The following is a 26,524-nucleotide window of genomic DNA, read 5'->3' on the forward strand; positions in this document are numbered from 1 at the left end:
TTGGTATCGAACAAATTGTGATCAAAAGTGACTCGCAGCTGGTGGCCAATCAAATGCAAGGGAATTACATTGCAAGAGAGACGTGAATGCAGCAATACATGGAAAAGGTACTAGAATTGCTTAGACAATTTCAGACATGGAAAGCCGTACAAATACCTAGGGAGGAAAATGCAGAAGCAGACGCGTTGGCAAATCTCGCGTCTATCGTAGATGTAACAAATGCAGAAAATGCCATTGTGATACATTTGTTTCATTTAGCACTTGATCAAACCAAGAGTGAGGTAAATTTCAATATTTAACTTGGGATTGGAGAAATAAATTTGTGAACTTTTTGTAGTATGGTATCGTGCTTAAAGATAAGAAGAAATCACAATTGCTATGGCTGAAAGCTGCCTGGTACTGCTTAATTCGTGAAAATTTATATCGCAAAATGTTTAATGGACCTTTAGCACGGTGCCTTGGACTATCACAAACAGAATATGTAATGAGAGAATTACATGAGAGGCATTGCGGAAATTACGTCGGGGGAAGATCGTTGGTGAAAACATTAATAAGGGTAGGATATTATTGGCCAAAAATGAAAGAAGAACCAGAAAACTTTGTAGCCAGGTACAATGAATGTCAACGATACGCCAATAACATGCACCGACCGGCAGAGCAGTTGCATTCAATTATTTCACCATGGCCCTTCATGAAATGGGGCATGGACATCGTAGAGCAGTTGCCTCAAGCTAAAGGAAAGGTAGTTTCTATTAGTTTTAACAGATTATTTCTCAAAATGGGTAAAAACAAGTGCTTTTAAACAGTTGCGAGAAAAAGAAGTTAGGAATTTTATTTGGTGAAATATTATATGCCGATTTGGCATATAATATGTGACAATGGTCCACAATTCATAGTCGCAAAAATCACAGAATTCTTTCAAAGTTGGCAGATTAAACGAATTACTTCCCACCTTATCACCCTGCGGCCAACGGAAAAGCTGAATCAAAAAATAAGGTTATCATCAATAACTTAAAGAAGAGATTGGAAGAATCAAAAATCAAATGGCCAGAGGTATTACCAGGGGTGCTATGGACTTACCGAACAACAACATAAACTAGTACAGGTGAGACTCCATTTTCACTTGTATACAGAGCAGAAACATTAATTCCGATGGAGATAGGTGAACCAGGTACGAGGTATATGCATGCCACTGAAGCGGCAAATGAGGAAGAGCTACAGGTAAATTTGGATTTGTTAGAAGAAAGGAGAGAAGCAACATTAATTCGAATGGAAGCTCAAAAGTAGATGATTGAACGATATTATAACAGGAAAGCCAATTTGAAGTATTTCAAGATTGGGGACTTTGTCCTCAAAAATGTGTTATGATCAACAAAAGCGGCAAATGCAGGAAAATTGATTCCAAATTGAGAAGGCCCAAATAGGGTTCGAGGCATCGCTGAAAAATGAGCATACGAGTTAGAAACCATGGATGGCAAGGTATTACTGTAAAACTGGAATGTAGTCCATTTGAAGAAGTATTACTTCTGAATGATGATGATACCCACGGTCAGGTATCACACAAGTTCGATTTTATTTTGTTCTTGGTCTATTCTGGCTAAGCATTCACGGTGCCATCCTCGTCTCTAGCTCCAACTGCATTGTGTGACTAGGCTGCTTCGGGAGACAGTGAGGTTTTCTAACCATTTTAGATGATAGGCAAAAAGCTAGCCCGTACCAAATGATGATATTAGAGCCGAAAGACACGCAGAATACTGAATTATTCCTGGTCTAGGTTACAACTTTTTTATGGGAAAAAGGTTATGCAGTCATCATCTAAGAAATTATCTCCGAGTCCTGTTTGTATTTTCCTTTTCAGGGAAATGACCGAAAGAAAGGAGTTGATCCAGTTTTCAAGATTTCATACTTCAAAGCTCCAACACTGGAGGGACTATGCATATAGAAGGTTACATAAGGAAGAAAAATGTATACCAAGGGCATAGTTCAGCCTGAATCAAAACCTTGAAGAAATCCTTGAAAAGATTTCATAGGAGTTCGAACTCGCAAAAAGGATGCAAGATATTCCTACCAGCTTCGAGGTTAAGGCCATAAATTTAGTCGCGGGAAAACAGACCCGAATTTGTAAATCTGCTACAATGAAAGTAGTTATGAAAGTGTTGTATGAACAATTATGAAAATGATGTACAAAATTTATTAATTTGAGAGTTCAAAAATAAAACTTCCTCAATATATTTCTCTTTTCATATCTACTTTACGTTTATATTTGCACCAATATGAAGATGAGACGTCATCTCCATTAGTGTTATTAATATAAAAAGGACCCTCTTTTATAAATACCCGTGTAAGTCGAAGTCACGGTCTGTTAAAACATTTAAGTGCAAGTTTAAGCTCAAATATTAAAAGGGCAGAAAGTATAATATGCGACAAAAGCATTAAAGATAGTTATAACCTCAACAAACAAAGGCGCTATTTACATCATAACCCCAAAAAAGAAAGGGGCGGAAAAACCTTTCAAAAGTTGTCCAACAAACACAAGGGAGTTCCAAACAAAAACCAACAAACGAACATTTTCAACAGATAAAGTCTAGAAATGGAAAAAGCTAAGGAGCATCATCAACGGGAGAAGAAGGATCGACTTGGGGAGAAGAGGGTTGAACATCAGCTTCACCTGGAGCAAGTCCATCTCCATCACCCTTAGAACCTTCGTCTTCGGGTGTGGAAAAGCTTTGACGTTGCTGAGTTTGTTCAATTGTTTCTTTGACCTTAGCAATCTCAACGTTAAGGTCAAACCCTTCATAGCTGGCTTCCGTTAAAGTCTCGAGGCGAGTGTTCAAAAAGCCCAACTAACATCCAGTGATGACTTATCTTCGAGGGCTTCATAATCCTTCTCTCATTGTTCAATTTCAGCTCTCAACTCCTCTTTTTTTGCTTCCGAGGCTTCATAAGCTTTCTTCAAATAAGCAAGAGAACTTTCCAGGAACTGAATTTTACCTGAAGAGGCGCGAAGATCTTCTTGAGCTTGGGTTAGCGATTGAACCAGTTCACCCACGTAAACCTCTTTTTGATTAAGGAGCTCTTTCAAACTCCTTATCTCTTCAGTAGCCTTGGAAAGTTGTTCAGCAAAAGAGGATTCCAATCTATCCTTATCCTTCTCAACTTGACTAGAAGAAGATTTTAGAACCTCTAACTCAGCGGATACCATTTTCATTTGTTGTTCCAAAGCCCTCTTTTCCTCTGCAAGAACGCCCTTCTCCAACTGAAGACCTTCAAATTGTTCTCTCCAGTTATCAGCCTCAGTGCACAATTCAATTAGTTGTTGGTCAGTCCAAGAGATCCTTTTCATAAGCTCAGTACCTGTCAAATTAATCTAAAAGAAAGGTAAAAGAAGAAGAGTTATGAATAAGGAAAAAGAAGGAAGGAAATATAAGTAAATTTATACCTTAAGAGAAGAATGAACAATGTCATTCATTAAGGCCATGGAATTGTGACCCTCCAACTTCTTCTTCTCCACGGTTCCTAGCAATGACTTTAATTACAATTTTTTTCATTTCCCACCTACTGATAGAAGGCTCAGCTTCTACACGAGGAGCAGCATGGGGAGAAACCATCGGGGTAACACCAAGTAAAGACACAAGGGGTTAACAATAGGTAAAACTGGAAAGGAAACAAGTGGCAGTTTTTTAGAAATAGGCCCGAGGCCTTCTTCACCCTCAAAGCAATAGGCGAATAACCTTTCAACATGACTTTGGGGGGAGGGGTGGCTGAGTTACCAGCATCTTCATCATAAATTTCTAAAGGAGCATTCTCGGGCTCATCAATGAGTCTGAAAGGAATCGAACTTGATGGGGGATCATGAGAGACATGGTTTTCATCATCTGAAACTACGTGTCTTCTGACATGCGATTTTCTCACCAAAGAATATTCTTCTGCATCCTCTTCATCATCAGACCTACGAGCTTCAACAGTTTTTCTCTTGGAGGAAGAAGCGCTCAAAATCCGTTCTTGAGCAAGACTTACAGAAAGCCTGGTTGATGGAACAGATGCGGGACTAATGCCGCGAATAGAAAACCCTAATAAAAAAATTGGGGAAGGGAGGGGGGATGATGAAAAATTTATATATGAACAAGTAAAGAGGGAAATAAACTACGAGAGTGAAGAGTACCGTGAGTCTTCATTTTCCAACCAAATTTTCGTGAAAGAAATTTCCAAGATCTTTTGTCCATAGGAGCAACAGTCAACATTTTTTCTACTCAAGCACAGAAGTCAGGAATTTCTTTAAAGACTTCCATGGTTGCTGAAAAAAATAAATATGTGATTACATGAAGGAACTCAAGACATCAAAGAAAGGAAAGGAAAAAAAACTTACGTGCAAAGTTTTATTTTTCTGAAAAAAGCATGTTTTCTTTACTCACTAATCCATTAGTGGGGGCAGCAACAAAACGGGCGTACCGGCCTCGGTCACGGTCATCCTCGGGGCTAACTAAAACCCTTTTACTTCTAGCCACGAGGGAAAAGACCCTTTCACGAAACAGCTTGGGAGAGTAAAGATGAAGTAAGTGACGGAAGGTAAAAGGAATGGAAACTAAATCAGACAAATAGCGAAGGCATACTACTTCCCTCCACACAATGGGACCAATCTAGCCAAGGCAAACATTAAAATAGCGACAAAACTCGATGATCACTGGGTAAATGGGAGGTTTTAAACCTAAAGTGAATGGGTGGGTATAAACGAAAGAAAAATCAACATGGTAAGAGGTGATTCTTTGGTTGGCACCAGAAATTAAAACTAGAAAATATGATTTCTAATAACATTCTCGACGAACCAAAGAAAGAAGACCAGGAGTGATCAAACTTGGGTAGAGTTCAGCAGGGTACAAGGAAGCTATAGAAGAAACTTGATTTTTCATGGTTTCACAATCTGATACGAAAGAAAACTCTTGAGAAACAACAGAGTCTACCACATCTCCTACTCCTAGTAGGGGCAGTAGAAGGAGCAAGCTCATCCACGATCACAACTTTGTGAGAGTTTGGTATTGGAGAAGACATGTTTAACAAAGAAAATACAAAGAAAATGTATAGAACTACGAAGTAAGGTTAAGATGATGGATACGGGGAAGAAGGAAGAAGGTTTCAAGAAATCAAAGAGGATGAAGTATTTATAAGGAGATGCGACTACCCTCAAAGTTGATCATTATGAAGTGTCATAATAGAACCGTCACTTCGTGACTGATGCAGTCGCAGAAAAAAATCCTAAAAAGGCAGTGAGAAACTGCAGAACCAATCATGTGAAACCACATGGCATGGGCATTAAGTGAATGTGACATACGTTGCATCGATTCTGAAGAGGGCATAATGATACTTGAGAAACGGCGGCAAAGAATTCCCGGCATAAATACTTACCACTTCCCGAATATTCAGAAAATGAGAGGACTATGTGGAAAAAAGACATAGACATGTGGACTATCAACAAGGTGACATAGCATGGTACGTGGAACATCGATATAGTGACAAGTGACATTCTTAATTAGATGAGTTAAAGAATACGAAAAAGGCACGGGAGAAACACCCACATAGTTATACTAAGGAAAAAGCCGGGCCTGACAGCTGTAAAAGGGGGAACATGATCGAAATGAATAAAGGTTGTAAAGAAGGGAAGATACACATACCTGTCATGAATAAGGAAGGGAAATCGGTACGATTACAAGAAATCTTTAATTATATTTCCGTTACAGTTGTATATGGTAACGGGCAATCAAGGTAATTAATACCATTAGTGAGCCCGAATTAAGTAAGAGAATCATTATAATTGTATGCTCCTATATAAAGACTGAAATCTCATTTGTAATGGCATCAGATAATTATTGAAATTCATGCAAACATTCTTTACTTTATTCTCAAAATTCTAAACCGTAATTTTGGGAGTGATTACCAATCTATTTCATATTTTCTTTGTCAATTATTTTCATTCATTGATTTGTTCTTCAAATTGTTGGGAAAATGAAGTACATCTTGGTTATTAGTAACCCAATTTTTTTACATATTGACTTTGACCGGAAAATATATTTTTGGGTTAAACAATTCCGGCTCTAGCATTTGCTCAAATTTTTATTCACAGTAGTACCCTCGCAACATTCAAATTCTGAGTCTGGGTGTGGCAGCGAAATTTGGCGTCAAAGTTAGGGGATAAACTATGTATTTGCCATGAAACTACAAGCAAAGGTTTTCTGAGTTGTGCAACTGTCATTCTTATTGGGCTTTCCGATTTGGCCCATTAGCACCAAGTCACTGAAACGGGCCATATATTAAATAGCTCTGGGATGGGCTTGGAGCTTTCGGCTTTCCACTTATCACTTAACTGAGAGACGAGTACCTCTGATTAACCGCTACCTAAGTTTCAGAATAGAGCTATTTTAATGGACATTTGCCGGCTACCAAGCCAGCCGGCGTTAATTCATCTCCGGCAGGGTCAAACTGCCGAAGTGTCCTCTATTAAAACGCCATCGTTTTGCCCCATTAGCAGGTGCAGTCTACGTTACGAATCGAGCACTAAAAAGTCAGATTCCAAACATGGAATGTTCATCCTGGGGATGGGTTTCGTAGGACAATTCTTGGCTGCAGATTTGAAGACCGGCGGATGGTAAATAAACCTTCTACTTTATCTCTCTTCCTCTTTTCGTACTAGTTGAAGTTATGAAAGAAGCGAACTGTTAATCTATATTGGGGATTGACCATTTATATAACATATGTGAATTGCGTAGGGAAGTTACTGGAAGTTGTACTACTACTGCCCGGAAACAGAAATTAGAGGAAATGGGGTTCCATGCTCATATATTTGACGCCAATGAACCACAGTGAGTCTTCCAGACATCTCTCCCTCTCCCCCCTCTCATGAATATTCATTGGTCAAAATGAAGTCATATATATTCCTCTTTAAGTAATGGGAATGGGAGGGTGGAGGGGACGTTGGAGCTTCTATTACTGCTCCATGGCTACTGTAGGTAGCTTTCGCCTTGAACTTGTGTGATCTATGTGTCACCAAAAGAGCCACACTATTATTGTGCCAAGCTCGCCCTCAACTTTATCATAATGACATAGTTCATTGCCGCCAATTTTGTCTAAAGCTGAATATGAATGAACCAACCCATCTGGCTGCAGGTGGTCATTTCCTGAATTCCTCATGTATCAGTTTAGGGATGAGTGACTGCCTTGGGATTTTATTCTGCATGATACTACAGACCCATGGTCAAAGGCTAAATGGCCAGAAAAAAGACCGGCTTATTCTCATCTAAGGACCTACTACAATGAAAACAACAGTAGAATAATTGAATTGTAAGAGGCTAACGAAAAAAGGCAAATCATGTGGCTATACTTAAATTAGGTAAGTGAAATCTTATTTATAAATGTAATAATGTTTAAACTTTGAATTGGTGGAGAATCAGAAGATTTGCAACGAAGACTTTAATAGCCAAGAACTCCTAAATTGATTTCTGGTTGTTCCTTCTGTATTTACCCTTTTACAGACTACTTAGCTGAATGAAGTGAACGATAACTTTCTTTGTTATAGAGCAAATTAAGTCTCTTTGGCAGTTCTTCTCTCACTTCTTCTGTAACAGTTACTTTCATCCTAATGAGGTCAAAGGTTGGTCTTTTTTATCAAGTAAAAATGTCACAGTTTGGTCCTTTTTCATATATCTTGACTAATGTGTCGATTGATTTCGGGTCTAGGCGTGCATGTTAGCGGTTACATATTTAAACCTCCATGTATGTAGGTAGGTTTTTAGAAGAAACCCTGTTCCTATCTTTCCCTCTGTTCTGATTAGTATTTCTGCTCTATCTTTCAGACTTGAGGTCCTTGATATCATGAAATGCCACTCACACCTTCTTATCTCCATCCCTCCAGTTTTGCGTGTTGGTGATCCGGTAAATTTGCTCAATATTATGCTACAGTTTTAGTAAGCAATATGTCAGGCGTGGGCAGTGTTAATTGTAGAGACCTCCCATGTCAACATTTTTGTTGATGGGTGTTAATCGTAAATGTTCCTCAATGACCTTTTCTCTGTCATTATATGAATATGTACTACTAAGTTGCTCGGATTTGGGTGTGGGTATCCGATACGTGCACGGATCCGAGTGTCGGATTCGGCAAAATCTAAATTTTAAGATTCGGGGGTGCGGATCCAGGTACGGGTGCGGGGATTCGGCTAAGAAAATTCGAAATTATAAAAAATAGAGCCATAAAGACATTATAAATTTTGTGAGATATTCTGTGAAAAACCCTCCATCTATGACGCTGTCCATCTGTGACGCTGCTACTATCTACCACAAGCCCGAACTAAGGACACGACCCCTTGAATTCTTGTTTTTTCTGAAACACAAAGTAGCAAATATGAGACAAAAGTACTACAATATTGAAGGTATGCCATTTTCCATGTCTTAAATCTGTTTTATTTTTAATCTTGAGAATCGAAATCTCAAATTTCCCCCTAATTTGTTGATGGATTTGGGTCAACGTATCCAAAGTTAATTGACCGAATTCGGTACGTATCCCGCATCCGTCCCGTGTCGAGACGGGTGCAGCACCAAAAACGATGAGTCGGCGCAACTTAGATGAACTATGCGTTAAAAGTAAAGCTACAATAGGGAAGTTAATTATGGTGTCTTTTTAATTTTTTTCCTTAATTTTTTTTTTCTGCTTCTTTAGGTGTTAGAGTTCTTCTTAGGGACAGTCTCGATACTATGTTCAACAGTTAGGAATATCGTTAAATCGAACATTGTTAACTTTTGAATGTAACAATACCTTATAAAAAACACTTTTGAATCTAACAATAAGGTAAGTTTATGCACTGAAGCCATAAAACTTGGGACCTTCAAAAAACTGTTGAATCCGGAAGCGAGCTGTATGATATCATGAAAAGCTTTTGAAGTTTTTTACTTACTTTTCTATTTGCTTTTATGTCCATTAATAGTTGCGTGTACTGCAGATGCTTCAGCATAAAGAGCTGCTAAAAGAAAGACTGAAGGATGGTAACCTCCAGTGGCTTGGTTACTTGTCATCAACGAGTACGTTATTCTGTCACCAATGCTGGAAGCTATGTGCATTTGTATTATTCAAAAGTCTGATTTTGACCTAACACAATTATTAAGGTGAACTGAAAATTCTTTTTCTTCAAGTCTCCTCTCCAAAAGTACTTGGTACATTCTTTCTCTTCATCTATTTTCTCCTTATAGAAAGGAAAAATTTGTTTTGACAAGTAGGAAATTATGTAAATGTGACTTTACGTTCTCTAAGGCAATTACAACTATATCGGTGAAAAAATGGATCTCTCTCAAGCCATTGGTTGTATGAAGAATGTTCATGTACTTCTTTTTCTTTTTCCCTTGGAGAGATTAGTTTGTCAATTCAGGTGTTACAGCTACATTTGAAAACAAAAACAACATAAAAGAGCAACCTTAATTGTTTTTCTTGGCTTACATCGAAATTAAAAGCCCGCTGAGTTCTTATTGCTTCTTTGCTCAAGTCCATTGAAGTATACTGCTTTGCTTATCTATGTTTGTAGTCACTTATCAAACGAATGCCTAAAAAATAAAAAAAATGACTTATATGGGTCAGTGTGTTCACCTTTTACATTTTGAGAAGTATATCTACACCTATTTCTTTTTTGAATCTTTGGATAAGATTACCTACACCTATTTCTTTAAAGTTTCCAAAAGTAAGGAAGGTTGAAACATACCATCCCCTTTCTGAAAAGCTAAACCTGATTTGTCCCCAGCTTTATTATAATAAAACATTTAGGTGGACTATTATATTGAGGCTGGTATAGGAAAAGTAGTTTAATAAATCGTTTGAGATGTGAACAAATGGAACAATTTGTAGGAATGATGTAAAATCAAGTTAGAAACAATGTATGAATTAGTATAAGTTTATATTGATCTAAATTACTTGACGGAAAAAAACTTTTGAGAAATGTATATTTTTAGCCTCTCCCTAATAATGTATATTTTTTGTATGTGTGTGTATTACATACATATAATACATATCTTTTATACATTTTGTGGCTAGTGAACGCAACTAGTTTCGGCCGATCGGCCAATGTCGTATTGTGCCCAAAACTTTTCTATTGAAGAAAGAGCTCAAGTTTTTGGGAAGCTAAAAGTAAAGGAGGTCGGCTTATTGAGATGGAGGGAGTACGAGTATATTTCTGGTTTTATATTCTGAAAAGAACATATATCCCATGTGACATGCTAGCTTCTTTCCTTGGATAAACCAAAGCATAAGTATTTACATTGCTACATGGTAAAAAGATTACTGTAAACAGACTGTATGCGCAAAGTATGTTATTGAGTATTGACTATTGATCCTGAGAATTTCGTTTTTTCTTTTGGACTAATAGGTGTTTATGGCAACTCTGGTGGTGCATGGGTTGATGAAGAGTAAGTTTACATTAACCAAGCGTTTAAATCTCTTTGGTGCGTTCAGAGTAGTCATCCTAGATTTATGTATATTATCATATGGCAGGTTTCCACCAAGGCCGATAACTGAATCGGCAAAAGCAAGGATGGCTGCTGAGGAAGGGTGGTTACATCTGGCTTGTGATGTGGGAGTCACTGCCCAAATATTTCGACTGGGTGGTATATACGGTCCTGGTAGAAGGTAGTGAAGTGTATACACAGCTATGATGTGTTACTCTAATTGGACATTGAAATTGTATTTTCTCAAAGTATATTACAAGCTAGCACTTTGTCTGAGGGAGCACTTTTGATTTAATTGCTCACTGATCCTTTAGACGTCGTTTTATGCAGTGCTATTGACACCATTCTCAAGCAGGAGCCTCTGTCAAAAGGTCAGAAGATGAGATTTTCTAGGCATTATACATCACGTATTCACGCTGCTGACATCTGCCAGGCACTTAAGGCGAGCATTCAGAGGCCATCTCCTGGGTACGTTCGCTCACCCAATAAGATTGTCTCAAAAAGTAAATTACATGATTATGTTGATGAAGCTTCTTTCTCCTTTTATTTTTCTAAGTTAATTCTTGAATACTGCTGTGTTGATCTATTAAATTAAGCCTCTGAAGTTGGTAATAGTTTGACTGGCATGAAACTGGTGTAGACGCTTTTAGCTCACTTGTGTGTTTGCTTCTACTCCTATGGTTTCTATTGTGCAATAACTTCCAGGTCATTTTGATGATTGAACTTTTCGAATTCTATGTAATTAGCTTCTTAATTTCATTTTTAATCAATTGATTGTCTGGTTTGGCTTTTCAGGAAGATATACAACGTAGTTGATGATGACCCTGCTCCTAGAGAGCAGGTATTTACGTTTGCTAGGAACTTGGTTGAGAAGAAATGGCCAGGCCACTTAACTTCAAACAAGTCTTCTGAAGACGCAACGTCTCTAAATCCACAGGGAGCTTCAAGGGTAGAGAAGCGAGTCTCCAATAAACGCATTAAATCGGAACTGGGAGTGAGACTGCTTTACCCTTCGTATAAATCTGGATTGCGGAGCATCATTGAGCTCATGGAGAAACCATTTCGCCAAAGTTGATTAGGTTCCCGCAGACAATCAGAGGCTGATTCGGGATTTGAACTTTAACGGTTCAAATTTAGAATTCTATCACAACGCGTCTAATTTATTGGGTTCAAAATCTATTTTTGCACTTATTTAGTTGGATTTTTAACACACATAGAGGGCCCAAGCCGAAGTTACGAACCCGTAACTTCTTCATTTTACACGGTGGAGTCTTTTCTATCTTTTCTTTCTGAAATTTGGACAATCAAGGTCTTGGAAATGGAAATTTAAGATGAAATTGTTGTATTGTATGGAGAGGCGTAGTCAAGATTTAAAATTTATGGGTTCGAAGATTCTAATCATTTTTAGTTACTGGATTTTAAATGAATAATTTGTATATATTCAATGAATTTTTAAAGATAAATATAAGATTTGAACCTACTGGGTTCGGCCGAAACCGTAAGGAATGCACCGCCCCTGATTGTATGTTGAAAAAAAAATACAGCCACGAGGTAACATTAAACAAGAGGACAAGGGGATTTCCAGATTCATTCTGGGATATTACCTGGTGATGACATATATTTTCCTGTCTTGTGAAGTGTCACGTTAGTTGAAAAAATGGAACAACTGTTTTCTTATGACATTTTATAATTCTATTTTATGAGCTAGCTTTTTAAATCGATTAGATTTAAAATTCATTTTCTTATCGTAATATTCCATATTCTACATGACCATGGTTGAGCTTGCAAGTATTAGATATCTCAGAAATTAAAGGCAAAAAGTATCACAGCTTTCTCGGAAGAATTGAGGATAACCATCATTTGTTGTTGCCAATTGTGATAATATGTAGATAGGGAACAAGTGTAAGTCTAAGGATACGTGTCAAAGTCATCTGATCCAGCAGCTGCAGCGCATGTTCGCCGCATCTATGAAAGCTCTTTTGTCGCTATACTATCCTGAGTCTGTTTTGCAGGTCAATTTATTTAAAGGATAATGATGAATTGCTCCATTCGACGCTTCTCTTCTGTTTTGCGTGCTGTCGCTACTGTTCCATTCCTCCATCACTTCGTTCAACGTCGAGTTAAATATTAAATCGTCTGACCCTAGTCGTTTGAAAGTTTGTTTATAACTCAACCAGTTAACTCAAATGCGCAACTTACTGTTTAATACTATGTCATATTTGTCACTCCTAAGGTTCAAATAGCCAGATTGAATCAAATATAAACTAATTACAATGGTTTGAGTATTGAACCATATTATTCATGGTTCATCGCTCTCAATGTTTGTTAATTAGATCACAATGAATTAAGACGTAATAGGTCAGGTCATAATCTAATCTCTCATTTCAATTTTGACCAGTTGAGCAAGTTAGTACGTTTTATTGAATCAAAATAGGCATTTAAAATTCTGTCCGGTCTTTTCTAAAATTAAAGAGCGTTTATGATTATTCTTCAGAAATATCTCATGGAAAGAAACCCCAAAAGAGTACAGTGTCGCATGGTATGTGATGTAAAACTTAGCTGATTAAGCTTGTTTTTCCCCTAGAGAAAAAAAGAGCACTAGTTGGGTTGGTCCACCCCGGTAGGGGAATACGACGTTTAGATTTATTTGTGTTAGCAGAATGAATGTGGATATGTACATTGGATATTGTACAAACACCTGTGAGAGATTGGCAATTACTAGTTGAACTTGGCCGATATAACGTAACTTATTCAACATGGTGTTTTGGCATACATCCAAGGAGCGAAAATTCAACACGGGAATATATAATCAGATTTTGCGTACATATATAGGGTCCCCAATTACGTACTGAAGAGTTACTGACACTAGTAGATGCAAAATAAGTACTACATAAGCACTGTTGTATTTGAGTGTGTGCTGCATCCGGATCACATTGTTTCTTCTCCATATAGGTTCGGATTTATAGAAAGTATTTTTACACGAAAACAGTTCCAACATGGTAAAAATTTACCCGCATCGGGTGTATTCGCCCAATTTAATTATGTTAACCATAAACAACAAACTAAAGTTTATTAGGAGTCCTATTTTTAAATAATAAAATTTTTAGAGATGGAATATATCTAATAAGGCACCGTGATAAAATTTAGAGTTGCCGTCATATTTCTATCTTTTATTTCCCTAAGTTTTTCTTCTAACATTGATTTCACTCTTCATTGCTGATTTAACAGGAAGCTGAAGTTTACTTTTTAAATGATGCAATTGCAAGTAAGCATAGGTTATTTTTGAGAATATATTGCGGGAGACAAGTTTTGCAAGTAAGCATTGGTTACTTTTTGCTTAGGAGGAAGTAAAACTAAATTACAAATATAACTTCAATTAATGTGGAGTTATCTTTATGTTTTTATTGAATTCATGAAAGTACCAGGAAAGAAATGTAGTCTGCCTCTTTTTTTTTTTTTTTTCCTTATCAATAAATCCTAATAAACTACATCTTTGTTTTGTAGTATAATCTATGAAACAATTTTTGAACAAATGAGTTTTCCCCGGTTGGTTTCTTGTGTTTTCAGTAACTTACTGCTGGTTCAAGTTGACGTTAACATAAGGAACATAACAAATAATAGCAAAATTATTATGTATTTTTATATTATTATTTAAAATCATGTAAAAAATATATGGTAGTTAACTATGGTTATATATTAAGAATTGTGGTTAAATAAAATGACATGTGTCATTTATTTATAGGATGGGTGTAATACTCGGTGCGGGTAAGTATTTACCGTTCAAACATTATATATTTTTAACATAAATATCTACAATAATTAAAGACAAGGTAGACAGAAAAAATAATACTTTTTAGTTTTTACGTTAGATTGATATCCGGATTATCAACAAATGAAAAACATAAATGGGCTATCTACCGATATACTCCATCCTACTAAACGGACGCTCTTTCCGTTCGTGGAATGTTCATGTAAGGTTGAACAATTTAAATAAAAGATCTCCTACCTCCAACAATGCAAGTACTTGAAATAAGATATTAGCATTAAATATTATGTTATATATATTATTCAAATTGATATAAACACGTTTCAGTTAGCTAAAGTCTAAACCACATTTTTACATTTCAAATTATGCTATTAAACGAAGGGTAAGAGCCACATAAAAAGGAAAGAGTAGCATAAAGGCTAAAAATCAGATTGAATTTAATGAAAGCAATATCATTTCCATTTAAATGATATGGAAATCACTAGGGTGTCAATGGTTCGGTTTGACCAGTTATTTTATAAAGTTTGTACCATACCAATTTTTCGGTTATTCTATTATATATAACCAAAATTAAACTTTTCGAAACCGTCCCGATCATGTCGGTTTCTCTTCGGTATCGGTACGGTTCGGTTAATTTTCGGTATTTTTTTAAAATATCATGTAAAAGTTAGTATTAGAAGTAGAATGCAATTACATACGTACTTTTATAAGACTTGGCAAAACTCTCTAGACATTTTTACAGTTTAAAATGTGATGAATTAAGAAAACATAAAAGATGGCTAGAGTATAGATTCATCAACTATTCTACTACGGCATAAAATAAACTAAGCAAATATGAAAGATATTAACCAAGTTGGGGCTCAATAATAAAATCTATAGAAGATTAAATATTCAAAACGATAAATCTGAATCATACGAAAGGAAACATATTCAATACATTGTAATTTGTGTAATTTTCTAACTCATGATCGCTATAATACCTTGTGTCTTGCTAGTGAATATGCTGGAAATAATTTAGTTTCAATAGAAGTAGCATAATGGGTTTGGGAAGTAGGATTTTGAGTTTAGTTACTTATTGGCTCATAACTATTTCATAATTCCAAGGCCCAAGAAAAAATTTAATGCTTTATTATTTTTATATTATAAATTTAATACTTTATTATTTTTAAACTTAATATATAGATCTATTTTTCATATTATAAATTTATTTAGTACAACTCGATATATTTTTCGGTTTATTTTCATAAAATAAAAAGCATACCCTAATTATCGGTACGGTTATAGATTTATATAAAAACTTACGGTTTTATTAAAAGAAATTTAAAAATCGATTTGATATGGTACGGTTCGATCGGTTTAGTCGGTTTTTAAATATCCTTTAACACCCCTAGAAATCACTAAACTTTTAGCATTATGTTTGTTATCTTATAAGTAGGTAATAAGGCACAAAGTGATTAAAAGTTTTTCACTAAACATTGTTGAAGAATATAAGCTTTGATTCGACAATTTTGCAAAACAAATTACATATATTCATAGAAATGTCAAAAGCGCCATAAGTTCAAAACTATCATATCAAAATTTTCTTTTTCTTTCTTTTTCACGATGAGCACAATTACTAGGCAAGAGCGGGTTGCTCTAGTGATAAGCATCCTCCACTTCCAACCAAGAGGTTGTGAGTTCGAGTCACCCCAAGAGTAAGGTGGAGAGTTCTTGGAGGGAGAGAGCTGAGGGTATATTGGAAACAGCCTCTCTACCCCAGGGTAGGGGTCAGGTCTGCGTACACCTACCCTCCCCAAACCCCACTAGTGGGATTATACTAGGTTGTTGTTGTTGTTGTTAAGTAAATGTCTCAAATAAGTTCCAATTTACCAATCTCTAACTATTAATTATAAACTTATAAAAACTAGCTAAACACATATAAAAATTGAAAACTCAAACAAATAAGGTCATTTCTCTCCAAGAATCACACGCAAAGATCTCCTTCCATATTTTTAAGTGTGATCAGCAACATTAGATGCAAGACGAAAAGAAAATTTCATAAATGAGGTAACAACTAAGGCGATAAAATACAAATATATATATATATATATATATATATATATATATATATATATATATATATATACAAGATTCCAAAAATCTAAGCAAAAAAAGATATTTTTCTATGGGTATGGTTGAAATTCATTGAAAATATATAGATAAGTCTATACAAAATTTGAGGAAGATTGGAGGTGATTTGGTTTCAAAATTCGTAGTTAAAATCGAGTTCAAAAAATTATTCTGCGACATTTGTATCAAATATGTATCACGCTTGTATCTCACACATATATACATGGATATACATCTGATACACATATCATTTCTTTTAATGTTCATCTCTATTTTAAATTTTTAATTCAAACCACCTCAAAACTCTACCAAATCATCCAAAAACGAGATTCAAACTCCTTAATATGTACTCAATCTATTCTAATAATACCATCTAAAAAAAAAAAATTGACTTTTTTTAATAGCTAATTAGCTAATATTAATAATATTTTATAAATTAACTAATTTTTACAATAAACTACTTATAAACGGAAATAGCTAGTTTCCTTATAATTTTCGATCTTGATCCATATTAGCGTACTTGTCAATTGAAAGAAATTTTCACTTTTCAGGGGTAGAATCGTAAAAGCAGGCAACAATATCACAGACTCCGAGGAGTCGAGAATGTCTTTCTTATATTTTTGTCCTAGTCTTGAGCATTTCTGTTCCACATAGAGCACCGAGGGGCTAATATCCTATATATGTGTCGCGCAGTTTATTCTTCGATACTTCATCATCTTTAGAAGACACCAAACAGTAGAAACTAAGAGAGGAAATGAAGGCCATAATGTCATTACGGCAGAAGAATTTAATAGCGTACTGTGTTAAGGAGAAAAAACCATGTATTGGTTGGGTGAATAGGTATTTCAAGGATTGCCTTTGCAACCTAAGTGATGAATTCTCCTTTGCTTTTGGTCTTGTCAGCCTCTTCTGTTGGGCTGTCGCTGAAGTCCCACAAATTATCACCAACTTCAGAACTAAATCAAGCCATGGCGTTTCACTTCTTTTCCTTCTTGGTTGGGTTGGCGGGTTAGTTTCTTTCACCTTTCATTTACCATTTTCTTCAATTTTCACAGTATTTGTTGGACGTGCTCACCTAGGCACACTCCAAAGTTCAGGATTGACATGAACCGAAAATTCATTCAATCGATTCTGACTTGCTTGGAATTGAATTTTAGTTGTTATTATTTAATCAGAGTGCTATAGGATTTTTCTTTCTTTCAATAGGACCTCTTAATTTAACCATTCTAATTAAAAATGTATATATGTTCGTTATGTTCGATGCAGTGACATATTCAATCTAGCAGGTTGCCTTCTTGAGCCTGCAACGGTGAGCTTAAATTAGAACTTTAATTTCAATCATGAAGTTAATTAAACCGCTTTGGTTTCTCTCATCGAATGGCGCGCCGTTGAAGTCTCTGATATTTTGATTTCTTTCTACTTCATGCAGTTGCCGACTCAACTGTACACAGCTGTGGTAATACAAATGCTTATCCAATATTCCCATCTTTTTTTTCTTAATTGAAAGCTGATTTATGTTTACTAAATAATACTTGCTTATTACGAGTTTCTTTTTCTTTATTCTAATGGATCTGCTATGGAACAGCTCTACACAACTACTACTATAATACTAGTGCTGCAAAGCTTGTACTATGACTATTTCTATAGGTGCTGGAAACACAGAGATGATGACTCTGGTCAAGAGGTACATATTAACGTTTCCAAGTCTGTAATGTGCTATTTCAGTGCAACAATAAGAGCTTATAGAAAGATGATTTGATTAACTTAATTAATTAGGTTGAAGAAGTGAAGAAGCCTTTGAGACCACAAAAACCAACAGATTCAGGGATTCCAATACCCAAAGGCATAGGAGTATCCGCTTCACGCCGTATGGACTTCTATTTCACGTGAGTCTCTGCTCTTTTTCTCCATTTGTTTACTTTGAGATGTTAGAACGAGCACTTGCCCCGTGTAGCTGATGTATTTATCACAACAAATACTTACACAAAACGTGTCTTTCAATCATGGTATATTAACATGATTTGATGTATACTTTTTTCAGATTACCAATCTACACGTTTTAATAAAATATCTGTAATTAGCTTTGATAAACTAATTAGATTAATTTACCAAAATGGAATGTCGTGTGGTAGATGAGATTTCTCCACCCTTAATCAAAGGTCTTGGATCCAAGTATGCGGAATAGAGGAATTTCTGGTGGGGAGCGCTTATTCCGACGATTTGGACAAATGAATTTCAGATACCGTTAGACAAAACAAAAGAATTAGACTAAGTGGTTGCTAAGAATATTTAAGTATTTGAGAGCAGGTCTGCAAGATCATTGGCCGGCAGTGCAACCCCGCCATTTAGGTCCAATCTAAGGCCTATTGCAAGTGGACCGTCAGCAGTGGGGCTTAACCACAATTACTCTTCAGATGAGGACACAGTTGATGCACCACAAAATATTTCCGTTAGCCAACCCAAGCCTATCCCACGATCTGTAAGTGAATCTCCTCCTCCTATTAATTTTTATATTGATTTAATCTTTTAGTGGATGTATAATGTGCAAAACAGAAGTTTACTGCTCTCGCAACTTGCTCATACAAATTGTTTACTGTACTGCAGAAAGTGATATGCCAGCATATTTACGTCAATATTTAAAAGATAATTACATGCGTTGTCCATAATAAGTGAAGTAGTTATTTGAAAAATGAGGCAGTTAATTTGTTACAACGGGTTAAATACAACGGATCCGTAAATACAATGATAATGTAAAAAATCTCTTGTACTGTTGTTTTGTTTTCTTAAGCTGAGATAGTAAATTTCAATGGTAAAATATATCCAGGCAGGTTATGGAGCGTTCTTAGCCACATCGTCGGGACTGCCTCACCAGACAAAGGCTTTAATTGTTGGGTTTGGTGGAAGAAAACTATTACAAGTATGCTCCTTTCAGTAATTGCACCACGAGATCCTGACAATGACAAGGTTATTGATGGTATAATTCGTGAAAAATTCCTTCTTTTGGCAGGAGCACGGGACGGAACACAGTGCGGTTGGCCAAGTTTTGGGGTGGATGATGGCTGCTGTTTACATGGGTGGTCGGCTACCTCAAATTTGGTTAAACGTAAGTCATTAATTTCAGATCACTCTAACAAAATGCTAATTAACAGTTAATGTTGAATCCTTATTTTGTTTAATGGAATTTTGATGCCAAAGCCACTAAACATGTTTCTTTGCTTGACAGATTAAACGAGGGAATGTCGAGGTATTCCACAGAATTAATTCTCTTCTGAATTGTTTTTACTCTGTACAAGGCATAACTTGCATCTTGGACATCACTGCTGAAGTCTAACGTGCTTTTTTTTGCACAATGCACAGGGTTTAAATCCTCTCATGTTCGTCTTTGCACTCATCGCCAATGTCTCTTACGTAGGGAGGTAGCTAATTCTCCCGTTATTTACTCTGTATAGTAAGCACTTTTGCTAGAGTGTTAGTTTTAAGAAGTACAATATTTTACTCAATCTGCTCACTTAAAATATTAATTTGCATGTAATTTTATCCAAGTAATTCACTATAAAGGTTAAATTATACTGATGATGTAAAGATTATTTGTACTATTAGTGCATTTAACTTAAATCCATCCCTGTAAATTCATCGTTAAAATGTATCCAATACCGTGCTACATGCTCCTAATTCACTTATTATGTTTACATGATGCAGTATACTACTTAGATCAACAGAATGGAGTAAGATTAAGGCCAATATGCCTTGGTTGTTGGATGCTGTTGTCTGCGTTGTGCTAGATTTATTTGTATCCTCCTATTCCTCTTAGTATTCCTTTTAGAAGCATGCATTTATCTATTGTTTTCGTACACAGTACTAATTTATTCGTTCTTCGCGAATGCCGTGCCTTAACACAACTTTAGATCATATTACAATATGTGTACTACAAATACTTCCGAAAGCAGTCTTCCACTTCCAATGACAGAGATGATGAAGGAGCCTACAAAGAAGCGGATAAATATTGAAGGAAAAGTGCAAACAATGTGTGTTGCTGCTCTATTATATACTAGATGTGAAGTCGTGGAACCAAATCTCCAAAATACCGAAAGATGTTTGCGGTTATTTCTCCTTGTAAATCGAGTCTTACATCCCTTCTTTATTTTTTTTTCCCTTTCAATTGTAAGATCTCTTTGACCTATGTTTTCCTGATTGTCTTCAGGTTGATGAGTTCTTTTTTAAGCCTATAGAAGAATTGGAGAGATTATTCAGTTTGGAGACCTTTAAAAGCTTGTCGAAACTTATAATTTAATTAGTCGTTTTAAGTACTCGAGTATGTTTGTTTAGAGTATGAGCTATGGCATACGTTATTTATAGCATAGCTAGACTTTTTTTTCTCGTTTTGGGTTGATAACCCCCCTTTTCAGGAGTTTTCTCACTTTGGTAGTTTGGTGATTCGAGCCGCCAATCTTAGGGTTGAAGATGAAGAGTACTTACCAGTTGAACCACCCTGTCTTATAGTGTCACTTACATTTCGTTTAAAAATAATACGTTATACGGGTGTATTATCTATAATCCTTCCGGTTTAGTTTAATTGATTTTATGGCTGTTTTTACACATACTAAGAAATTTATTTTTAGCATTAATTAATAATAAAATTAATTATATTATACAATAATTACTTTTAGGCTCTTTATTTCAAGGGTAACTTTTAAAAAAAAAAAATTAATTTCTTTTTGATATCAGAAAAAATTAAATATTATGAATTGTAAAAAAAATTAAAAAATCAATTAAAATAGACCGGAATGAGTAATAATCTTTCTGGATTCTTAATAACAAGACTACAACTTTATTGTACCTCTAACTTGACAGTGGTGTGGCACCAAAACATCTGTCTGCCGTAGAATATAGACGGAGTGGATCATGGCCTGCATATGATCAGAGAGGCTTATGGGCCGGTTGGTCCAGAAAACCTGCGAAGTTTCTATGACAATGAGAAAATTCAGTGTCTTTTTTGGCCAAGTGAATGGTCAGTTCAAGAAAGTCTTCATTGAAAGGTGGAGCGCAAAGATCGACTTTGAAAATATCACGACTTGTTCGCATCTGCATTCAGCCATGTATGCAGTATGCCATATGAACGTGGTGCTGTGACAGCAGTTGTAATGACACATTGTGCATGAAAATTATCATTTCATTAAGTTTAACCGGTTAGAGTTGAATTTTTTTTTTTTATTTAATTATGTACATATCAAAGACGCACTGCACGTGAAAATCTGATTTCTTTTTAAGTTCAAGCATGTAAAATTTTTTTTGATAATAGAATTTTAATTATTAGAGAGTATTTTTATTTTTATTTATTTAATTATATTTTTAACATTGTCTTCTATATGTAAGATTTCTAGAAAGTGTATATATAACTTTTTTGGTTTGAAAAAATGATTATCGAAATAATAAGTCTGTTTATCCTCAAAATCGGATAACAATTGAATTTGTAAATGGTTTTAAGGATACATGGACTAACTTTGATATAAAATGATAAATTAGATCGCAATTGAAATAAATAATGATAAAGTAAATGCAAACCACACGAATTGAATAGTATCAGCCTTGGAAGGTTAGCCACCCTCGAGTCAGGTACGCTTCGATCAGTGTTAGGATACAGAAGAACAAGAGCTTAAAGAGAAATAATAACAATTTATTGCTTAGGGAGGCGTGTTATCATGTCCTCAATAAATTACCATACCTCCTTTATATAGTAGATGAGTCTTACTTTAGGTACAATTTTATAAAAGGTAAAAATTCCTTGATTAGCTAATTGCCAGTTCCTTACTGATACGCGCCAAAATTCCCGTCGTAACACCCAACCGGTAACGGATATTTCGGTCTTCTGTTGGTTATGCTAACAATATTTCTTCGAGCTCGATCGGGGCTAAGGTCGACTCCCGGATTACGAATTTAATGTTCCCGAAGATAGATGTTCTGACCCCGGATTCTAATTCGGTGAGACTCGAGGTCGATCTTCGGTCTTTAATTGTCATGTTCGGAGCTTAACTTGCCATGTCATAATCGAGCTTGATTCCGACAATATACAAAGTCATCATTGATATATGCATCAGTGGGGATACAAATTGTGTTACAGTAATTATTCTTAAGCGGGTTCAGGGGCATAAATCATGGCTTAATAAGTTGCTCCACTTAGAAAGTTCGCCGACAGAGTCATGCGTACATTTCCTTTCTCATTTTAAAAGCTTTGGCCTTGAAAGTAATGTAGTAATTAATTGGACTTCTAAAAGTCTAGAACTAGCGGATGAGTCGTTGACTAAAACTTAAATTGTGCTTTCTTGTAGGGGCTATAATACAAACTTCTGAGAAGGCAGCACCCGCACTTAATGAATCACAAATTCAGTAAAATTTATTAGCATCGAATATTTAAATCTTGATAATTTAATATAATTTAGTATAAATGTCCGGACTAGTATTTTAACAATTCGATGAGGAGAAGCTTTTACCCACAAATTCCTTATCTTCAGTGTAGGCCTGTTCAGTGTGGCTCAATCTTAGCCTACTTTATTGGTTTGACCCAAAAAAAAAAAAAAAATTCTAACAAGCAAGTTCTTTGTTGAATTTACAAATATAATTTCAAATAGTGATTTTACACTTTAACTTGATAAAGAGCAAACTTCATTTCAAATGATAACCTAAACTTTAGGCCGGAATTCAATTCCAAAAGCTTCTAACATTTGAACTTCTACCAGAGGTTCCATTTGATCATATTTCTGCAAACTAAAGTCCAATTCTGAATATTCACTTAACAGTCAAGAAAATTCTTTCCCGATCAAAACCGAAATCACTTAACTCTCAAATGTATTGTACTCATAAAACGGAAAGTCTAAAACATGCATGTATCTACTCATCTCTATGTAAGTCAATGTTAATTTTAACGACTTTTTATAGGGTATATATGTACGTTTAGTTTGAGTTACCAAAAATTGTTTACTACAAAAAAGAGAAGAGTAACATTAACAAAATTGATAGTAGTATTCAATTCGATCAAAGAGAGTTTATAGAATTAAACTTTTCTTACGGTAGTCACACACTAAGTAATAGTGAAATTGATTAAATCAAATTTACCGATTACCTATTTTTAAACGAAGAGGGCAGAAGCATATCTATAGTGTAATATGAGGTTCACGATAATTTAGTAACTTTTATCCAGACGAACAGTAAAGTTTTAAAATAAGAAAGAAGAATTAATCCTATTAGCCGCCTACCCAATTCCATACACTAAAAATAGCCAATGGATATAAGTATATAATATATATACAATTCATATATAATACGTGTATAATTTATATATTCGGCTAGAAAAATTAAATATTGAATTTGAAATTGGGTAAAAATCCCAATATCTAAGTAGTTTGGGAACCCAGCCCCAGTTCACATGATAAATTAATTACTACAACTAATATATTATGGGATCGCGTCAAATGCGCAATGCCTTTAGCAGAAACTGAATGTTTTGACTTTTGACCATGTGTTTTTGTTTCTTTATTCTCCCTATCCCGCCCAACACGAATTAAAAGATACTCTACCGACACTCCCCCCCCCCCCCCCCAACCCCCACCCCCCCTTTTCTTTTTCATGTTCCTTTTTCTTTTTCACCTGTTTTTCGTTTTTCTTACCTCTTAAGTATTAGGAGTATAAAACGATGAGAAAAGTAATCATAGAAGGATATTGACTATAGTCGGGATAAAAAGTTAAAAGGGAAAAGATAAGCGGCAAATTGAACAACAGCTTAGAAGAGAGAAAATGGATATAAGATTTGGATGAACAAGTACAAATGGTAGCCTGTTTGTTTTCCATTTTATTTTATACTCCATTGTTTAGAAAAAGCTATAAGGATGAGAAGGCTAAAACCTAGAAAAATTACTAATAGTACGTTATATCCGCGTGTGAGTTAACCCAAATCTTTCTCCACTAAAATTAAAAAGCAAGATAGAGAAATTAAGCACAACTGGAGCTGCATGAAAATTTAGAACTCAAGCTAAGTTTTTTAGCAGAGCTCAGATCAGATGCCACTTTAGCTAAGCATTATTTAGATTTGAGATTAAAACTTCAAGAATCACACATTAACAATATTAATTATCTGTGTTAAAATTACTAATTGCTACTGTACATAAGCACTATTTGAATTATCTTGGTCTTTTAATCGTTTGATTGTATGAATGCTCTAAGATTCATTTCCGATAACAATATATTTATGCCAAAGAGGTGAGAACCTGCCTGTTTTTTCATTCTGTAGTAAACTCAACTGCAAATAGTAGTAGTATATGTTTTCATCTCGTACATTCAAAAAAAGTACTCTAGTTAAGTGCCAGTGTATAATTCTTGGCAACTGTATATTGTAATCTACGAGAAAATAATAACAACCCTCACCTTAGCCCTTTCAGGGTCTCCGCGAAGAGAGACAAATACTGTACATAACGCAATCGAGGAGGATCTCAAGACACAGATCTCTACTCTCGATCTCTTTAACTAATTTACTGCAATTTCTAAGACACCTGAAACCATAGAAGCACGTATAGAAGTCTATTAGGGAACTTCAAGAACATACGAAGCAGATCACTAGATGCAATTATAAGGTTAGTGGAAACTGCAAAAGCTTAAGTAAATAAAAATTGTATTCTTTCGAATAGTGTAGACTTTTGAATAAGATGATCAGACAATTCAACAAGAGCGGCGTTTTTGGATTGAGTAAAGTACCTTAAGATTCAAGAGTATAAGGTGTTTGCAGCAGATCATAAGGTGCCCAGAGGGCATCTAGGGGACAAGGGTAGTTCGAATCGAGTCGAACCCAAGGCTTCCCCTTTCCGCTCCAATGCAACAGGCTAACCGGACCAGGGTGCAAATCTCGGCAGAGTCCACGAAAATTATCTCCGCCTAGACCATGTTGGTTCCACCTATGATCTACAGGAGCTATATTTCCAGCAAAAACAAGTAGAAAAGGCGGTAAAGAACCCAATTCATAAATCCTCATTCTCTTTTGCAACTCCATCCACTCCACAATCTTTGTAGTATAATCCCCTGCTCTCCATCTATCAAGATCAATAACCATAACACCAGTGTTGAAATAACAAGGTTTTCGGTTTCGGTTCGCGAAAGTTAAGGAAAGTGAAGGGTTAGACCAAAACGTGGGCGTGAAGTAAGTAGTGAAATTGGCATTGCAATATTCAGGTGCTGCTAAAACAGAGTCCTCTGTTAGAGGTGTTGCTGCTAATTTACCAATGTCGTCTACGAGAACAAGGTCAGAATCAAGATAAACGACTTTGTGGAGGTATTGAGGAAGTAGATCAGCAAGATAATTGCGAGCGTAATTTAAAGGACAATCTAAAGCAGAGCGAATGGAAGTGGAAATTAGTCCTGCAACGGCTGCAATATCTTGGATTGGATAAATTGTGAAGTGAAGATAAGGGAAAGATTTCGCAATTGTAAGGTTCAAGTGTGTGGTTTCAGCAGAAGAAGAGGCCACGAAGTGGAAAATGATATTTTCAGGGCAAGAAGAGTGTTGAAGCACAGAAAGAATCGCAGCCATTGAACCTCGGAGGTAAGCTATATCAAGGGTCATAGCTACATGTACGGCATTTTTTAAAGAATTGATGGCAGAACAAGAAGGGGAGTTGTAGAATTTTGGGGCTTCTTTAAAACTGAGATTGGAATTAGTCTTGCTTGTAGCAGTAGCGACATTTTGTGTAAATAAGGAGAAGAAGATCAACAATAGCAAAAGCAGAATCCTGCCCCTGGAACTCCCAAGTTTTGGCATTATGGAGACAAACAAACAATCATAGGCACACAAATTTCCTACTTATATGTATCAGACAGAACTTCTTTGCCCTGTAAATTTAGAAAGTACAGAAAAGGTTTATGAATATAATTTTTATAATATAAGATATTTAATTTAGGAAACATTCAAAAAGATTGAAGTCAAATAGTCAAAGAAAAGGTAATCTGATTTCCTAAATATCGTAGGAATAGTAAGAAGATGATACTCCTTCTGGTTTAGTTTATATAATACTCTTTATTTTTTATTTATATGATCTTATTAGCTACACAACATATTTTAGACTAAATTTCAAATATTTTCTTTTCTTTACGTATCTTGTCCAGACAAACATCATCAAATAAAATAAAATCATAAAACAT

The 26,524-nt window shown here is 35.5% G+C and overlaps 4 protein-coding genes across 6 annotated transcripts; 2 read left to right on the top strand and 2 right to left on the bottom strand.

The window, feature by feature from the left end:
• Positions 1-2,890: 2,890 nt before the first annotated feature.
• On the bottom strand, positions 2,891-4,241 carry LOC138905213 (uncharacterized). Its single transcript, XM_070193718.1, has 4 exons — positions 4,163-4,241; positions 3,771-4,070; positions 3,440-3,516; positions 2,891-3,367 (listed from the first exon to the last, which is right to left on the bottom strand). The coding sequence occupies exons 1-4, from the start codon at positions 4,239-4,241 to the stop codon at positions 2,891-2,893; spliced, it is 933 nt and encodes a 310-aa protein (XP_070049819.1).
• A 2,091-nt stretch (positions 4,242-6,332) lies between these two features.
• LOC104113114 (uncharacterized) lies at positions 6,333-11,881 on the top strand. The gene is made up of 8 exons (XM_009623213.4): positions 6,333-6,637; positions 6,759-6,851; positions 7,842-7,920; positions 8,982-9,060; positions 10,392-10,431; positions 10,517-10,651; positions 10,801-10,938; positions 11,266-11,881. Exons 1-8 carry the CDS (start codon positions 6,414-6,416, stop codon positions 11,543-11,545), a joined length of 1,068 nt encoding a protein of 355 aa, XP_009621508.1. The 5' UTR covers positions 6,333-6,413; the 3' UTR covers positions 11,546-11,881.
• Positions 11,882-17,002: 5,121 nt separating this feature from the next.
• LOC104113113 (vacuolar lysine transporter YPQ1) lies at positions 17,003-20,943 on the top strand. Of its 3 annotated transcripts, XR_690165.4 has the most exons (13): positions 17,004-17,353; positions 17,612-17,654; positions 17,775-17,801; positions 17,931-18,029; positions 18,122-18,231; positions 18,653-18,824; positions 19,170-19,262; positions 19,353-19,448; positions 19,569-19,589; positions 19,703-19,761; positions 20,045-20,135; positions 20,251-20,458; positions 20,547-20,943. XR_690165.4 is itself a non-coding variant. In XM_009623211.4 (12 exons), exons 1-12 carry the CDS (start codon positions 17,100-17,102, stop codon positions 20,350-20,352), a joined length of 1,167 nt encoding a protein of 388 aa, XP_009621506.1. In that variant the 5' UTR covers positions 17,004-17,099; the 3' UTR covers positions 20,353-20,943. The 3 variants fall into 3 exon arrangements, 1 of the variants encoding a protein (XP_009621506.1); XR_011414047.1 differs by lacking the exon at positions 20,547-20,943 and having other exon boundaries at positions 17,003-17,353; positions 19,703-19,793; positions 20,251-20,359; XM_009623211.4 differs by having other exon boundaries at positions 20,251-20,943.
• Positions 20,944-24,564: 3,621 nt separating this feature from the next.
• On the bottom strand, positions 24,565-26,226 carry LOC104113112 (probable galacturonosyltransferase-like 1). Its single transcript, XM_009623210.4, has 2 exons — positions 25,088-26,226; positions 24,565-24,885 (listed from the first exon to the last, which is right to left on the bottom strand). The coding sequence occupies exon 1, from the start codon at positions 26,142-26,144 to the stop codon at positions 25,089-25,091; it is 1,056 nt and encodes a 351-aa protein (XP_009621505.1). The 5' UTR covers positions 26,145-26,226; the 3' UTR covers positions 24,565-24,885; position 25,088.
• Between the last annotated feature and the right edge of the window lie 298 nt (positions 26,227-26,524).

This window comes from Nicotiana tomentosiformis, chromosome 2 (assembly GCF_000390325.3).
Source record: "Nicotiana tomentosiformis chromosome 2, ASM39032v3, whole genome shotgun sequence".
Lineage (NCBI taxonomy): Eukaryota > Viridiplantae > Streptophyta > Magnoliopsida > Solanales > Solanaceae > Nicotiana > Nicotiana tomentosiformis.